Source organism: Euprymna scolopes, chromosome 16 (assembly GCF_053919585.1).
Source record: "Euprymna scolopes isolate OS-2025 chromosome 16, ASM5391958v1, whole genome shotgun sequence".
NCBI lineage: Eukaryota > Metazoa > Mollusca > Cephalopoda > Sepiida > Sepiolidae > Euprymna > Euprymna scolopes.
This window is the reverse complement of record NC_136497.1, coordinates 100,772,201-100,791,531: the sequence shown is the minus strand read 5'-3', so window position 1 is coordinate 100,791,531 and position 19,331 is coordinate 100,772,201. Positions and strand designations below refer to the sequence as shown.

Below are 19,331 nucleotides of genomic sequence, written 5' to 3'. Positions count from 1 at the left end.
ATTATGTTTGCATCATTTTGCTTTTTTGTTTTTTAAGGCAGTTAATTTCATGGTGACACTGTCTGTGTAGGTAAGGTAAGGTAAGGGTATTATGTAAATCTACAAATATGAGCGGTTAATATTTGTTGGTGTTGGTTTAATATTTGTAAAATGATTGCTTCGTGTATAGAGAGACGCCATGTTTGTGAAGGTCTGACGCATTCGTTTTTTGATTAAGATGTGTATTGCCGAATAATGGATCTGTCAGTTTTCAGCCAATGAGAAAAGCCGGATATTTTGGTGGAAGAAATTCTTACTTTGTAATTGGTAACTGGAAAGAAAATGATGCGTTTATGAGTTTATTAACCAGTTATGAAGGATGGTAGGGAAAAATAGTTATATGGTGTGTATATAGTCCTGCTGATGATGTTGCCCCTAGGCTGAAATGTAGAATCTTATTATAACGGCCAAATGTGTCTAAAATGGCATTCTTAAGTTACATAAGATAGTTGCTTAATAATGTAAACATAATAAATTTGTATGTGACATATGTTGTTGCAAACTTTGAGTATTTTTGTCCAGAGGGGAATTTCTGCAATCATTTTATTATATAGTACATGATGAGTATCAAAATAATCCTATCATTTCCTCATGACTTTATTTTTCCAAACTTTCAGGTTGACTGGAGTGAAAGATGGCTGTGGGGTCTTGGAACATTCCATATTTTATGTGCTCTTCTGACAGCTCTTACCATATCTCGAGGCACGATACAATGCATACATTTTGGCATCATGAGTAAGTACACATGCACTTCTCTTCTACATACACGATGGAAATGCATACTTGATGTAATGGATCCCATCGCAAACTATGAAATCGTCTATATTGATTTAAAATTTTTATAAATCATTTCAACATTTTTTAGATGAGAATTCATAATTTCAATTGTTTAGAATATTCTCACTACTATTCTCATCTTGGATGTTATTTACACTACAGTAACTTCCAACTTTCTTCAGGTGCATCTTGGTAAACTTGGAAATCTGTATGGAACTTCAAACAGAATCTTTATTTTTAATCTATGGAAGTGAGTTGTTCTTGTTTTGTTAAATATTAAGGATTTGTACTATTTAATTTATTCCAAGTACTGTTCTTATCTTAAATATTCTTCCATGTTGACCAATGTAACATCTAATCTTCTTGTGGCGCATCTTATTGAACTCAGGAATATGTTCTTGTTCCGACATAACCAAGTAGAAGTTTGAAGTAATTCTTTATTTTATATTGAACCATCAACTTCTGAAAAACTGTCACTTAAAACCGTTTATTACATGGCACTTTATGCATTGCACGATGGATCCATATGCGTGATTTTCATATGAAGCCTTAAACCTCTCCTTGTTGTGATCTGTCAGACATTTCAGCTTCTGTAACTTATCAGCATTACTAGACCTAGCAAGATTCCAAACCAGAATCCCAGTGAGTGACATCCAACACTCTACCATGTTGCTTTCCTTTACCTTTTTTTCTGATGGCAAAATTTCCATACTTTCCTGCTGTTTTCTTTTGTGCACATCTTTGATTTGATTGATATTTAAGCTTCCTACATTCTTTCCTAAAAAATCACATTCCGTACAATTATTTGACTTGTACTTTTGAATTTACATTTTAATTTGATATGCTGCAACAAAGTTAAAATATTATCGAGAAATTACTATTTATTTATTTATGTAGAATACTAATTTCTCTCGTGTACATACTGAAATTTATACATTTTATATATAACTAGCAGGATCTGTGTACTGGCATTGCCTGCTGGATATACAACACAAAAACAAAATAAGCTCACTAAAGAACTCCACCCCACTCCCAAAATAAAATTTAACTACAGTTGCTAGTGAGGGCGACTACCAGTTCGGTTTGGGATGGTTACTTGCGAGTACTCACTGCCTTTACTTTTGCGGCCATGATCAGTGTTGGCTTTCATTGAACTGCTTTGAACTGAAATTTTCTGATTTCAGCTATCAAGCATTGTTGGGCATCCACTGACTGTCACTGGATATCTGTGACTGGCACTGATGGACATTGGCAGTTAGCTGCATTTACTAGCAGACACTGGTTTCCTCTGCAACTATGTCATTAGCAATCATTGTTGATCATGACCAGTGTTGGCCTCTGTTGGACTGCTATGAAATGAAATTGTCTGTGTTCAATTGGCAGGCACTGTTGATTATTGACTCCTATGATCGTGATTGGCCATAACTGATGGTCAGTGCTCTTTTAAAGTGATTACTGTCACTTCATGGCTAGAACAGGCATTGGCAGACATTGTTGTTTTGAGGCGGTTACTTGCTGGCATCAGCGTTTATTTGCAGTGATTAATCGGCACTGGCTACCTTAACAACTGTTGGTCAAAGGCAGACACAGTATTAATGTTGGAGTCTCTCAGGGGTCCATTCCTGGACCGAACTCTTTTCCTGATCTACATTAATGATCTTCTAAATCACATCCTTACATCATGCGTAGACATTTATGCTGATGACACTACCATCTATGGTAGCACATCTAAGACCGTAAACGACCAAGTACTCTCCAATTCTCTCTCCTCTGATCTTGAGCACGTGGTACAATGGGGAAAAAAGTGGCTGGTTAGTTTTAATGCATCTAAAACCAAGCTTTTATCTTCACATTAACACTCTGATCCCCATCTGGCATCAATTGAAATGAATGGCCCTCGTCTTGGGGAGGTGTCATGTTTTGACAAGCTTCTGGGCTTGACCTTTACTCCTGATCTGAAATGGAACATATCCATCAAATCTGTTGCCGAGGCCGCTGGAAAAATGGTGGGATCCTTCTATCGATCCAGTAGATATTTCACTGCTAATGCAATTCTCTATCTATATAAGAGCCAGGTATGTTCAAGGATGGAATACTGTTGCCACATCTGGGCAGGAGCTGCTAGAAAGGACTTGTCCTGCCTTGATAGAGTTCAAAATAGACTTTGTAGCCTCATGGATGTCCTGTTCTTTTCCCTGCAACCTCTTTCTCACAGAAGAGATGTTGCGAGTTTGTCTCTGCTTTATCATTATTTTCATGGCAAGTGCTCAACTGAGCTTCAATCTATGGTCCCCCCTCACCAAACTTTTACAAGAAACACTCATCTAGCTGAATACACCATCAATAATTCCCCCCCCCCCCACTCTTTATCTGTACCTAAACCTAAATGTAGATTCTATGAACAAAGCTTCTTTCTTAGAAGTGCACGCCTGTGGAACTGTCTTCCATTTTCCTGTTTTCCAGCAGACTACAATCTGATTGTCTTCAAGTCCAATGTAAACAAGTTCTTGATGAGCCGTTCCACTTAAGTTTTAAAAAATTTACCGAATTTCCATTACTAACGATTACTATATTGTCCAATTGACTACTGTACACTTTTATCCTTATCCTCGAGTGGTCTCTGAGCCTTGATAAGTGGTGATTCCTATGTAAAAAAAAAAAAAGCTTGAGTAAAACAAGGAACACTCTATTCTTTGTTCAACATAATCTTGATTTGCAACATCGGTGTAGATGTTTTTGTACTTATGCAGAATACAGACCATGTAATTTTTTGATATGATGTTCAAGTTAAATTTAACTTTATATGGTATTTTTGTTTATTAAAATGTTAGGTGAAAGCATGGAATAGTTACAAAACCTCTCACCTCCCATGTTAAGAATGAGTTTCTAAATAATACTGTTATTATTTTAGCATGATCAGCATTTTTCATAAGTACCCATGCATTAACTGATAAACACATGTCTATAACACACATGAAGAAAAATATATAATGTGTGTCGTATATGAAATAATTTTGGTGACCTAAATAAGATGTTTATTTTTTGTAATGGTTGAAACTTGGAAATGTTGTGAGAATGAAATGAATGAAAGTCCTCAACCACCACTCCTTCCGTAATGTAATGACGTTAATTGTTACATTTTTAAAAATATTTTAATAATTTTGCGTAAAATTCTAAACAAACGGTGATGGTGATGACGACAATGATGATTAGAATAAAAAAAAGTGAATAAGCATTTAGGGGTGTCGGTCATGATATCTGATTACTTCATTGAAGCAGAAGTAAACGTACGAGGGTAGATATTATTTTCAGTGTTCGTTAGATTTGAAGTTTTTGTTATCTGATTGTGACTTAGTTATGTGTTTGTTTTTGTTATGTGATTGTGACTTAGTTATGTGATTGTTTTTGTTATGTGATTGTGACTTAGTTATGTGATTGTTTTTGTTATGTGATTGTGACTTAGTTATGTGATTGTGACTTAGTTATGTGATTGTGACTTAGTTATGTGATTGTTTTTGTTATCTGATTTGGTTATTGGATGATGCCTTGTTATTTAGTTCTCAATAAGTGTTCAAAATTTCCTTAATTTTATAAATTTCTGTGAACAGTCAATTAAATTGACTGAAACTTAATAATGGATTCTGACAGAAAGAGTATTTACATTGGGTAGCTGTACTGAGTGAATGTTAAATGTATGGAATAAGAAAGTAAACACAGATGGCGTAGTTGTGAAAAACTTGTCAAATGTATCAAAGTTCCCAGTCTCATCTGGGAGAGTAAGAGTAGAAAATAATGACCAAGTAAGTATCTTACTACCACTTGGAAATATAGGAATTTACGATATTGAATAAAATCAACTGATAATGTTCAGAAAGCATGCATCAGGTATTAGCAGGTAGTGTGACCATATTGAATTTATGTGACATCTGTGCTTCTATTGCGGCACAATCACGTTGACACACCGGTTCTCATCAGATCACTGAAGTCGAGCCTGGTCAGTATCAGATGGGTGACCATTTGGGAAGGCGAGGCACTGTATGTACTGTGAGGTAAAATACCAGGTTGAGAAACTGGCGCGGTCTATCCTTCTCTCAAGGATAGATGGGCCTCTCTTAAGCTGTGGTAGGTCACTCATCTAGTGATGGCATCACGATAATAAATACCGTTGAGCTCAAGCAAAGCATAAAGAATTCAGCTACAGACAAGATTTGGATTACACTACAAACTCGTGTAGTGAATTCAATCTCGGCTGTGACCACATGTTACGTTATGTGTTATGTTATTGCTGTAATAATTTTTTTTTTTTATAGATGGAAAAATTATAGAGACGACAAAAAGTTTCCTTAGAACAAATTTGATATTAAATTACATATTTACGCATAATGTACACCTTTAATTGTAATTTTAGAAATAGAAGTGAATTAAGTGCATATCAATGTCATGAATCTTTTGAACTTGATATTATAAGATGTAAAAACTAACGACTTTTATTTCAGTTTTTAATTGTTGTCTTTTATTTCAATTCTCTTTCCAAAGATTTTTAGTTATATATTGGTTGGAAGAATGCCAAGATGAAGACAGGCATTTGGTAGTTAGCCATATCTGGACATTTATTGTTTTGAGTTGAATATTGAATAAGAAAAGGATTACCCACTTCTATCTCCACTAAAGTATAAATCAATTTTATTCAGCGGGAACACTGGAATATAAAGAGTTGTTTGGCAGGTTGGCTTTTACTAAAGACAGAATGTGATATTCTGGAGTTTTATTTTGTCTGGCCACTCCAGGAGAAGGATGAGAGCAGGATAGGACATCTTGATATCATGAAGTCTTATTGGGAATTGAATTATCTTTGGTGCCAAACTCTAATCAGGAATTGAAGTTGAATCTATACAAAAGCATTCTTTTGCTTATGCAGTTACATAAATCTTGGCATCACCACATGCGCCGAGCCTAATCACAACCAAACATACTGCAAGATATTGCACGTCTATATACAAACCAAATAGATCTATCATGCCACTGCTACTGATTAGTTTTTATTGAAATGTTTTCAAGAATTTGACTTGTGCTTTGTCTACAGATTTATCATAAAGGTGCATTTATAATTAGCTGAGATTTTTTAAGAATGGTCGATTTTAAAACAATCGATTACCAATTCCCAAACAAATGAAATATTTCTGTCTTTGTGAACTTTGTATGCATTCATTACACAGGCCATGATTGTCTTCATCTGAATTTGGGTTACTAAATTTTAACATATTTTGTCTGAATCCAGATTAGCCTTGTTTGAGGAGCTGGATTTTCCCATGTTACAAACTGACCTTGTGTCTAACTGCCTTCATAAGAAGACAAGTACAAATGGACACTAACTGCATAGTCGATTATATTATCACTGTCAGTGCTGTAAGGAAGGGATTTTCTTTCCAAACAAAATCACGTTTTATTTGGAGAAATTAACACAAAACTTGGTTTCTTTAACAAGGAATAAATTTTTAATCAAAACAACAGAATCCCTTCGAAAAAACAAAAGCCCATTAAATTAAGCTTAAAAACCCAGCTCTTTTAATTTCTTTCCTTGTCTATATATTTCAATATATAGACATCAACTTTTATTTTGGATGGACCACATAGCAAGTCTATTTGAAAATGATCTGAACATAAAACCTGACTGACTGGAGTGGGTATAGCATAAATTTTCTGGAATTTCAAGTGACCTGCTTTCTCAGCATGTACCCATGCATGTAAGAGGCGTTTACATTTGTCAAAATGGAAGCCCAGATTCTGGCTGGTCGCTTTTTTTTTATTAGCCAAAAGTTTTTCTCATCACAAATTTGTAACACAGATTTGTTAGATGCGTGCATGGATCATCACTAAAAATTTATCTTCTTTGAATCCAAACCGTTTTCACTTTCAACTAATATAAGAATGTTTTAACAATCGATTATAAATAATTTCCTTTGATAAAATAAATATTTTCCATAAGTTAAAGTAGTTTGCTTGAAGTATTGTTTAATGCTTAGTGTATATAAGAAGAAATTTAGTTTATAGAAGGCAGAACAATGCAAAGGTCTGACGAATACACTCAAACTGACACAATTTAAGCTATGCGGTTTCACTTTTATTGATCCAATTCATGTATATATGTATAACCATACATATAGACATATGCTTTTTTATATATAATATTTTACATGTAGGATATTCTTACTTGCATCAGGTAGTTAGATGGTTTATCTGTGATGTTATATTTCAAGATGACTTTCCTTCATCCGGCATGTGTTCAACTTTCACACATGCATGGCATTGCGTCAATTTAGGTCTATCCGTCACACCTTTGCATTGTCCTGCCTTCTATAATCTTTTTTTCTTATATGAATATTACCCACTTTTTGTACCAACGAGCTTCAATGGAAAAATGAAACTGTGACTTCAATAAAACAAATTTGTTTTCAACTGTTAATCAAGGAGTAAAAGAGCTTATTTTGTTATGAAGAAACGAGAATTGTTTGAATTCGAAATTGATGTATTAAAAAATTTAAATAAAGAAAATAATAAACAGATGTTAAAATCATAGATTAGCACCTTTGGTAAATCATATTTCATCTTAATTGGTTGAAGACATCATCGTCGTCAGTTATTAAAACATTGTATTTTAATTGCTATTCTATTTAATTATACTTTATTTAATTACTGACCCTTTAATGAAGAACATTGTTTTTTGTTGTTTTTTTTACTATATTCATAGCACCATATTATTTTCTTTTCTTATTTTCACTGATTTCCCCCACCCACTGTGTTTTGTTTTCTACTATAATTGGAAATAATTGGAAATAACTGGAATTTTGGAAAACTCTTTGAATTAAAGTCTTATGCATATGCTTTGAATTTCATAAGAGCGAATGTACATATTTAAAATTGTGACGAGTTTCTATCACCTTAGAGTTGAGGGCACATAAAGATTCGGCATATTGAGGGGCACATACAGAATCAAAGCCATTTCCATTGTCTTTTATGGGGAATTTTATGCATGTTTTTTATGGAAATTGCTTCAGGCAAGACACAAAAGCACTTGGTGTAATGAGCTAAAAAGAATAAAAATTAATTAAAATTAATTAATGCAACGACAGGAAATGCTTGTTGATAATCAAGACAGTCTGACAGAAGCAAAGATGTTTCACAATTTTTATAGATAAGAATTATTTATTTAGATTTTTCAAACTACTATTTTCATTTTGAATGTTATTCTAACAACATTTCGGCTAATGTAACTGTTGACCTTTTGGGTGTGTCTTGTTAAACTCAAGAATCTGTACAGAATTTTTAACTAAATCCTTTAGTCTTACATATTTAACCTGGTAGAAGTCTTAAGTAATTTTTATTATATCATCAACATTACCCGTAGTTAGGATTGAACAGGAAACTGTCACTTAAGTATAAATGAAACACAAAATAAAAGAACAAGAATAAACTGCCGAGATATGGGAAATCAACAAAACAAAAATGTAAAATATTTTTTTTAATATTTTTTTTTTTTTTTATAATTAAAAAAAAAAAGCAAAAAATGTTTCATATTTTTTGTGGATCTGTTACTAAGTTTTAAATGCTTGATATTTGTTGTTTCATCATTTTGTCCTACTGAAATGTTTACTTACAGCAATAACACTTTTCTTGTATGAAATATATAAATTTTGAGAAAATATTTTTACTGACTTTTTTATATATTTGTTTCTTTTTCTCCTTCAGTGTTGTTGGTTTATTCAGCTGAAATCATCAACGAATGGGCTGCGGCTAATTACAGGTAATTTTGCATTCTTGGAAAATGCCTTCTCTACTTTACAAAATTAAGAGAAACTGGTTTAATTTCTGATGCTTATGATGGCACTCCCATAAATCTGTGAAGGAAAGTTGATGTTGATATACTCTTTGTCATCTACATTTAACAAACCTTGTGTCAAACCCAAACTCCCTTGTGAGGAGCTGAGTAAACTTTATTGAAAAACAGATTTTTTTATTATTATTTATTTTATTTACAGCAAAGAAAAATAAACAACTAACTTGGGAAGTTTTTAAATTCCATGCTGTGTATTCTATTTTTCTTGTATAAATTCTAAGAAATCACAATTAGATCTTTTTCTCAAAGCTAAAACCTTTTTTTTTTAATATTTGTTCTTTTTTATTTTCTATTTTTTGATAAATTCTTTAAAAAAGTATAGAAATGTTTCCTTAAAAAAGTTATACATTCAAAACGAATTTAATATTGTTTTTTTACTTGCAAAAACTTTACTTTTTGTTTACATTTAATCAATTCAACACATGAAAAATGACTCCAATTTCATTTCTGATTGATATTTACTGTGCTTTTTTTTTCACATCAAATTTCGTGGTGGGTGGGAGACATGAATGGTGAAAACTAAAGTAGATTGGTTTACTCATCTTCCTTTTTTTAATTAATGATGGATAAGTCAAGATAGTTGGGATGGTGCACAGTAATAATGGCACAGATAAAAATAGTACAAGTAGAGAAATAAAAAAAATGGCACAAAGCAACAACATGAAGTTATTCTCAACATTTTTCTCAAATGACTCCAATCATATACCTCAAGTTATGACCACAACTTTACTGTACAAGTTTTATGTGTTATATATTTCTAACTAGCAGGTTGCCTGATATTGCCTGATCATAAAATATGCATAAATATTATATTTTAATTCATGCAGAATTCTTATTTATTTATATAGTGCTAATTATCTATTGATTATTATCCAATATATAGTAATGATTTAAAAAATTTCTAAAAATCAAATCAAAACCAGAACATTTTGTGCTCCAGCCTTAGTCGTTATTTCTCTCTCCAGCATCATTATCATCTGAGCTACTGACAAATGGATGTGAAAGTTTAAAAATTAAGTGACTTTGACCTATGATGTTTAATTTTATACATGCACAAAAGTAACAGTAGAAATAATGTTTCTTTAACTTACCCTTACTTACTACCTTCGCTAGTTAAAAACTAAATTGAAAGTGTATGACAAGTCCAAATACCTTATATATATATACAATTTCAACTCTGTAGACCAAATATTCAGAGGAGTTTGGTAGAGACTTTTTGTACACACACTGACAAGGTTACTGTTATATATATATATATAAATATTTCTGTGTGCTAGAATGTTTTCATCTTAAACTCTATGCAATTGTGCAAAGTTAAGAATGATACAATGGATGTGTAATGTTTAAAGACAGGCTTCAAAAATAATGATCTAGGAGGAAGATTAAATCTGGATAATATTGGGAGAAAACTGCGGAACAGGAGGCTTTGAAATTTATGGCCATGTTGAAAAAATGTATGAAAATTCTTGGTTAGGAGATGTAGAATAGTTGAGGTGGCAGAGTCAAGGCAGGGTAACGCCAAGAAAAACATGGGAGGAAATTATAAAGATAGATGAAAGAAAGAGCAATAAATAAAGACCTGTTCACAGATAGGTTAGCTTGGAAGTCAATTTCAAAAAGCGGTTTAACACAAGTCAGCATGTAAAACAGACCTTAAACTGAATATGATGATGATGTGATAGAAACACCTCTTGAAATATTGTTCACTGTTGCATATGCTTTGGTAGTTGGTTAGCTTTCTTGTATGTGGTATGGTTGTTTAGTGGCAGAGTTGTTGATTTGCATGCAGAGAACTCGGATTTCAAATCTTCAGTTGGGGTGTATCTTATTGAAGAGCTTTAAAGGAGGCATCCCTTGCAATTCCACGACCTTGTTGTCAGTCATCCAATATTTGTCATCTAATATATAAACGGTTATATGTCTGTCTTTCTGTCTCCATATTTTCAAACTCTATCTCCTCCAAAACTAAAAGTTGCAGAGAGTGCTACGGCCCTCAAATGATCGGATTTTTTACAGACCGTTCTTTTATGGGTCTTTAAACGGTTAAAATAGTTTTTAACGGGTCAAAAATGGGTTAAAATTGAAAAAATTGTTCTATATATTTTGCATTCATCTTATTTATTCATCATTCATTTATTTTTAATGTTTAATTTTTAATCAGTTCATATACATTGGTGCAGTGATAACCTCATCAGTTTTGAATGCTACAGTTTTGGTTTCGATTCTAACTGATGGCACTCAAATACTTTTTTTTTTTTTTTACTTTTGAAATCACGACTCTATAATAATATATACAAAATCTGAACCAATTAAAATATCATATATAAGCATATTTTATGCCTGGGCAAAGCCAGACGCCCCACCTCCTTCTGCTAGTCTAATATATATGTAGCTATATGTTTGTCTCCATATTTTCAAACTCTATCTATTCCGAAACTAAAAGTCGCAGAGTGGCACTAGGGCCTCAAATGATTGGGTTTTACGGACCATTCTTTTATGAGTCTTCAGCCGGTTAAAATAGTTTTTAAGGGGTCAAAAATGAAAAAAAAATTGTTAAACATTTTTCATATTCGTCTTAGCTTATTTTTCATTTTTAATCAGTTCATATGCATGTCACATTGGTACAGTGGTAACTTTATCAGCTTTGAATGCTACAGTTTTGATTTTAGTTTCGATTTTAGCTGATGGCACCTAAATATTTATTTATTTTTTTTTTTTCACTTTTGAAATCACGACTTTATAAAAATATATACAAAATCTGGACAAATTAAAATATATTTAAGCATATTTTATGACTGGACAAAGCCGAGCGCCCCTTTCCTGTTAGCAAAATAATAAAAACAATCAACTGAAAGTTTTATTTCTCACAGACAATCAATTGATAGTGCTTATTCAAAGAAATGGAGAGAAAGGAAAAATTGTAATAGGAAATAACAGAACTGAATGCAATTTTGAAATTAGGCAATTTTAGTTTAAATCATCCAATTTTATTATAATCAAGTGAAAAATCAAACTCTACACAAAAGATATAAAAACAAAATTCTCAGGTGTTATTGAATGTAAAAATTTGTACTTGAATTCCAAGGTATTTAATTGGCTGACAAAAACCAAGCATTTTTTTTTTTTCATGTAATTATTTTACACTTTCTTTTTTATCTTTTTCCTTTTTTTAGATTGTTTTCTAAGGAACAATATTTTGACAGCCGAGGTCTTTTCATTTCACTTGTGTTTTCAGTGCCCATGTTATTGAACTGCTTGACTATAGTGGTAAGTAAAAATAATTCTAGATTAATTGTGAAATATGCATATTTAATACAGCCACCAAGTTCTACTCATATATTGAACATTATTCAAATAAATAATGTAATAACTTGCAAGCTAAGGAGCATCATGCATGCTAATGAGCACCCATCTAGATAACTTACTAGTTACTTTCATGAAAGGCACTCGTCTAGCTGAAACCACTATCAATAATTTCCCCCACTCTTTACCTGTGTCTAAATCTAAATGTAGATTCCATGAACAAAGCTTCTTTCTTAGAACTGCACACATGTGGAACTCTGTTCCATTTTCCTGCTTTCCAACTGACTACAATATGGTCATGAACAAATTTTTGACGAGCTGTTCCCTTAAGTAATCCAATTTAACAAATTTCCACTACTAACGATTACTACTATATTATCCCATTGATTGCTGTGCGCTCATTAACTCTTATCCTGGGCCTCAATAAATGGTGACTCCTTTGTAAAAAAAAAAATTTTGTTTGGTATAAAACTTTAATATGGCTATATGCAGATCGTATTTATTTTTCAACTGTTAATGAACAGAAGCTGAAGTGAGTTTACGCCTGATAACTAGGCAGAAAATTTGCAGTTCCTAATCATACTTATAAAAAATTAAAATATGAAAATCAGATAATTGCATGCATGTTTTCTTTAAAAAAAAATAAAATAGAATAAAATTCCAAAGTTTTAGAAATCAAATTGGTATAGTTACTGCAACTCTGAAGACTTTTAATTTTATTTTCCATAAAAATAATAAAAAAAGAAACAATCAATACTAATATTCATATAAAATCATAGAATTACATGAATAATTTAATGTTTAATATATTATCAGTTTTGATGACATAAAAAAAAAACACCAACTGTTGACTTTTTATTTAGAGTGAAGAATTTTTTTCCAATTTCACCCAAAACCAGTAACGATTAGTCTGACTTATTTGCTAATCTTTCAACTTTTATTTTTTTTTTTAAATTTTAATAGGATGATTATAGGGACTGAATTATTGCTCGTTGAAAAAAAACTTAATTTCTGATTACCTTAAGAAGAAAAAAAATGAATTTACTTTTTTTTTCTTCCTTTGATTATTGAGAGCTGGATGGGGTTGGAGTTAAATATTAAAAATAAAAACAATGCCGGATGACTACAAACTCTGAAATGAAATTATTCATCAGGCAGTTTTGTGTGACAGAAAAGATATAGAATGCATACGCTATAACACTTCTATATAACTCTCTCTTACCTTAAAACTGTACTATGAACTGTGAAATGAACATTTTATTACTTTGCTGCTTGAAGGAATGCATTGTAATTTGATCTTGCCCAATATTCTTTTTAGAAATCTTTTTTGTCTGTATGCCAAACCTTTTTTTTTTTTTTTTTTAATATCTGTTTAGCAGATGTAGTGAAATACTTGAAAGACATCCACCTTATCTGCTATTTTTTGTTGTCTTTTGTTTTTTGTTTTCTAAAAATTGTTTCTCCAGATTTGTTTTATTGGCAGCATCTTTGTTTTAATCTTTGATTTTCTTTTTATGAGCAGTTAGGAAATTTTTTTTTTTTTTTTTTTTTTTTTTTTTTTTACACAGTGATCACCACTTATCAAGGCCCGGAAGCCACTCAGGGATAAGGGTTATTGCAAGTACATTACGTTAGTGTGGAGATTTGATGAAGTGTTTACTTAAGGGGGCGGTTCATTAGGAATTTGTTAACATTGGACTTGAAGACATCCAAGTTGTAGTCCGAGGAAATGCTTACAACTTTCTTCCATATTGTCAGACGATTCATTATAAAGTCTTAGGTAACTTGAAATAGCTATTCAAAAGCAAAGTTTTATTTTCATCATATTTAATAAGTTGTAACATAAACCTTTATAAAGCATAAACAATAGCAACAAATTTATTCAGATACTTTAAGTTATAAGTACCTGATTAAGACCATTTAAAGTTTTTGGCACATTTGTCATTATGTGTGCTGTTGGTTTAGAAACCAATTTTCATAGTGTATGATTAAAAAAATGGAGGCTTTGTGTTTAACTGTTCGCATAGGAAGGCAAGTAAACAGCAACTAACAATGCTGGCTGTAAATAAATGAAAAATCCTTACAAATTAAATATCTTCTTATGCTAAATGAAACTTAATCATAATGGAAACAATAGTGATGAGTTTAAATCAGTCTAAATATTGGACAAAATTCCATTATTTCTTGAAAACTTATATAAAAACTGGCATGAAAGTATAACATTAACTGATTATATATTTATTACAACAGCTAAAACATTGAATCTTCTTGATATGATTTATAGCACATTAGAAATTAAACTATATTTTTCTTAAAATAGTAAATCAATAAAAAGAAAAACACCTCAGATTTGTACCTTGTAAAAATAGATAAAAACAATTTAATAATATGTAAAAAAAAAAAAATTGTTCATTAAAATTTTCAAATTGGATGTTTTTGTAAAACACAACTTAAGGCAACATATTGACATGTATCTCTTTTATTCTAAGATGTGACTATTTTTATATGCATACACCATATCACACATACTAAATTTGAAAAACACATTAAAAAATAAATTACTTGTTACTGGAAATAGTAACCTGAAACCACAAAAAAAAAAAAAAATTATGGTACAAGGGAAAGAATTGTACATTTATGAATAGAAAAAATTAAATTTTGTTTGCATCTTAATTTTATCAAAATAATCCAAAAAATAAATGAGATATCACAAGTTGAAGTTTCAGGAAATCTCTACTTTTCTACAAAACTCACTTCATTGAAGTGTGTTTGTTTGTTCTCTATGGATTCCGAAATGATTGGGCTGTTTTTTATTTTTTTTATTTTACACAAATGTACCTGGAAATGTTCTTAGATAGGTTTTCTCTTGTAATGACTCTGATAAGTATCAAAAATTGATTATCAAAAATCTAGTTTAAAAAAGAACAGTTCAATTATGACCAAACACCCTTATATAACCTAATATCACAACCGCATTTGAAATGTTTTATCATCGCACAAGTAGAAGGTCCCGGCATATAAAATCAACAGTAAGCACAGTAAGCTTTTTGATAAGACGTGCATTCAAAATGAATGTTTCTGTTTAGAACACAATTGAACCATGATACATGAGTTTTACATTTTAAATTTTCATTCACGTCATTATAATATAAATAATTTTATAAAATTAATAGGTTCTTTACAGTACAATGTAGACTATAACATGCAACACATAGCTTCAACCCTCACTGGCCAGGTTTCACTTCCACACATCATCACACTGTGTATATATGCCTATTACTCTTCTCTTAGTTGACTGTGGAACTCTGCTAATTATTAACAGTAGAAATTCCTTGAAATTACTTCATTCATTCCTAACTCTTACAATCACAATAGTACCTGCCCGCCCCTCCCCCGGCGCTCCAACAGTATCACTACGGTAACAAAACTTCTGAACAATTTTGATAGCTTTGTCACCTAAATATATTTTTTGCCACATCTGAAGTCCCTATTGTCTTACACTTATACACAAACTGGTTATTTTCTTACAATTTACTAGTAATTCCACTGCACTTCTTGTATAACACATACTTACACGTACCACAAGCATTAAGTTGCACAGTGTTCACTTTCTACAAACTGAGCAGGAGAACTTCTAATATGTTACAAATTCTTATCAAGTGCTTTTTAAAATGATAGGATTGATGCAGCTGTCAAAAAAAAATAATACTGTACATTTTAAATAATTTGAGTAAAAAAAAAAAAAATGATTTCAGTGTTAAATGGTGAGTTCTACTTGTTCATAAACATTCCAGATCATTTTCGAAGTTTTTTTTTTATTACACAATTCAAGATGTCCTTTTTTTGTTGAGAAAAGGAACATGTTTGATCTCTCGCTTCTTATGACATCGCAGCGACTCAAAATTTTCTCCCACTTCAGTATTGAGTGTACAATTGTTTGGAAGATATTGGCCAAATTTATTGTCTTTTTCTTTGACTCGCTTTTAAAAAGATTGATTTTGGTTGGAATTTTTTGAATTCATACCAAGTTTTACATGCTTAATGATTGATAAACAAACCTATTTGTTATAAGAGCCTTTGTTAATGTACTGTGAGAGTAGGGTTCAATATTCGGTCAAATCATACTAAAGGCTCAAAAGCGATACGTAATGTCCTCTTGTTAAACACTCAGCATTATAAGGTGAGGATCAAGGGTAAGTGGAGTCATCTTGATAAAGGAGTGGCACCCTCTTTTACACCCTTATGTAGTAGCTAATGAAAAGGAAGCTTTTAGGTCATCTTTATTTTTCATAATTGATGTTTACTCTGTAATTAATTTCCAATAATTTAATTCAGAATACAATAATGAAGCCTGTATAAATTATTAATAACGAAGATGAAAAAAAAAGAAATGTGTATACTTTTCTTGCAAGAATTCAAACTCGATCATAATTTTTCTCAATTAGTTGCTAATATCAACAGAACCGTGATGATAAGGGTCCATGAGTGATCGGACAATATGAACATAGTTTCAGAAATTCCGTAATGGTAAAGGAGCTTTGAAGATGAAGAAAGTAGAGGATGACCATGCATTCTTAACCATGAATAACTGAAAGCAAATGTTGACTAATACTAAACTCAGTGTTAGAGACATGTCTCGTTATTTCAACTGTGTTTTTTGTAAGTGAAATCTGTCATTATTTTCTTAAAAACTTGTATTCTTAATGTCACTCCCACTGAGGATTGAACCTTCAACTTCCAGCACTTTTATCTGTTACGTCAATAAAAAGTCTGGCTTCCTCTTTGGGGCAGTGAGAAGTCAGCGGTAGTCAGTAGGAGGTCAAAGCTAGATTAATGTTTATTTTTGTTGCAGTATGTGTAGTTTGCAATTCACAACATTTTTAAACTGATTAGGATAAAATTATGGTATGTCTTCAGTTTATGTATGTGTAAAACCCTCCACATGAATAGTGTTGTGCCACAAGTTGTTGCAGAGTATTTTTATTTTAATTTTAATGTTTTTTTTAGGAAAGGTATCTAAAATAAATTGTCTGAAATATTTGTAAACAAATTTTTTTTTCCAGATTGTTTGGCTGTGGAATGTTGGTAATTTGATTTCTAAAGTAAAAAGATTAAAATACAAACAGCAGGCGAGAGCCCAGAACCGCAGAAAAGATGGTCAAATCACAACCACCAGCACAACTATGACTACCACGACAACCAGTAGCAGCATTCCTGATCAGAAAGAAGAGAGCAAGAAAATGAAATGACAAATGATATATTAGATGGAAACTTACCTAACCAAGCAATACAACAACTATAATGACAGTTGTGTCCCTCAGAGTTTGCTATTATTACACTTCTCTTCTTCAGAAGATGGGATTTTTCATTCAGTATTTCTGGTAATCACAGAGAAGCATTTTCTCTCTGATTCGTTTTTTTATCTTATACAGTGCTTTTTATTTTTTTCATTCACAAAAGCCGTTTTTGTTTTTTTTAAATGGGGTGAAAAGTAGTTTTATCCAAAATGAAATTACAAAACAAAGGGTTTTTTTAAGTTTTAGAATGAGATTATAAATAAAACTATTTTTCTAGTAGATCTGTCTTTGTTGTTCATTTTTTTATCAGTATAAATAAAACAGTAGATGTGTGTGTGTGTGTGTGTGTGTGTGTGTGTGTGAAAATATTTAACAGATAAATTCTTAAACTACTGGTTACATAACACTGAAATTAACAGGAAATAGTAATCGTTAGGACTATGGCAACAGAATATTCTTATCATTGTTTTGACTCTCGAGTAGATATCCATCACAGATACATTTAATCAATCAAGAACCACATCACTCTATATAAAAATATATAAGATATCAACTAATATACACTTAAGTCAAAACAATGAAAAGAATATTCTGTTGTCCTGGCCCTAGTAATCATACACCAGGGATGGTTTATAACAAATAAAATCTTTGTTTGGATGGATGAATAATGCATAGAGAAATGTCGGCAAGTTGAAATGCAAAATTTTCATTTCAACTTGCCAACATCTTTCTATTAGTTTTACGTAATTCATTCATAACTTTTTCCCCTCTTTATTAAGACATAGCCATAAAATCTGTTAGCAATAGACAGTAGTAAATTAGGAAATGCATAAAGCTTAGGAATATCATGATAGACAATACAGAACTCCGAAAATGTGACAGTGATGTATGTTCATTCATATAATTCTGAGGCAGCACGTTCAAGACTGCAGAACACAATGCAAAAGTAGATCACCGGTACATCAACAAACACCAATGTGATTATGTAGTGCGTCTAATGTGAATGTAAATCATTGCAGGTTTGGTCTGTTCAGCCGCAGCAAAGGATGATAGTTAAGCATTACGATGGGGTAAGAACCATGAAATAATCTGTAGACAACAGATGCAGCTGTCACATTCCGGTGAGTAGACAGCAAACCATATACTCCAGAGGGAACACTGTCACGACAGGGAATATTTAGTATATGATGGCACAATATTGTAGATGTTCAAGAGAATTAGAGAACACACTGCCAACTCTGGCGAACATTAGAGACCAACCTTTTAAGTGGGAACAAACCATTGCCTTGTAAAGCCTATTCAGCAAATACCATTCATAAGGAATTTGGTAGCTCATGAAACGCAACATCGTAAAGTTCTTTGGATACATGAGACAAGTGATCGTCAAACCTGAGATTGCTAGATATTATTACACCCAAATAGTTGACATTTCAAGAATGACACAAATGTGTCTTAAAACCAAATCTCACAGATAAGGACAGGAGAGAGGCATCTAGAGGACAATAGCACAACTGTTTTTGCTGCATACCCCAGTCTTTTATTCACTCAGATGCAAAAGCAACCAGTGACTGCAAGTATACCAACGCTATGTAAGGGTCTGCGTATGATATTTTGGTTTTGATTCTAGCTGATGACATCCAAATAATTTTTTTTCTTTTAATCTTTTGAAATCACTACTATATATTAGGTACAATATAATATTCAATAGAGAATTGGTCCTGTAATAATAAATACAAAATCTGCATGAATCAAAATATATTTAAGTGTATTTTACGACTAGGAGCTCAAACTTGTTTGTAATAAATATTTTCTGCATCGCGCATAATCATGTTGACACAGCAGTTTTGTTAGATTATCAAAGTTAAACTTTGTTGAGGCTAGCCAGTACCAAATAAGTATTTACTAGGTGCTGTATGTGGAAGGATCCAGTACAACCTGCTAATCCACATACGTGTTGACAATGGAAAAATGCAAGAGCTGGATGATTATTAGGGGGGGGGCTCTGTTCGAAAACGTGGTAA

The 19,331-nt window shown here is 31.9% G+C and overlaps 1 protein-coding gene across 2 annotated transcripts in view; it reads left to right on the top strand.

The window, feature by feature from the left end:
• Positions 1-17,589, top strand: part of LOC145296035 (transmembrane protein 18-like) — a 70,907-nt gene extending 53,318 nt beyond the window's left edge. For both annotated transcript variants that reach the window (XM_080142079.1, XM_080142080.1), the window contains exons 2-5: positions 657-774; positions 8,563-8,617; positions 11,884-11,977; positions 17,077-17,589. In XM_080142079.1, coding sequence (XP_079998205.1) covers positions 657-774; positions 8,563-8,617; positions 11,884-11,977; positions 17,077-17,262 — 453 coding nt within the window. In that variant the 3' untranslated portion in view covers positions 17,263-17,589. The remainder of the gene's footprint in view (positions 1-656; positions 775-8,562; positions 8,618-11,883; positions 11,978-17,076) is intronic.
• Positions 17,590-19,331: the final 1,742 nt, after the last annotated feature.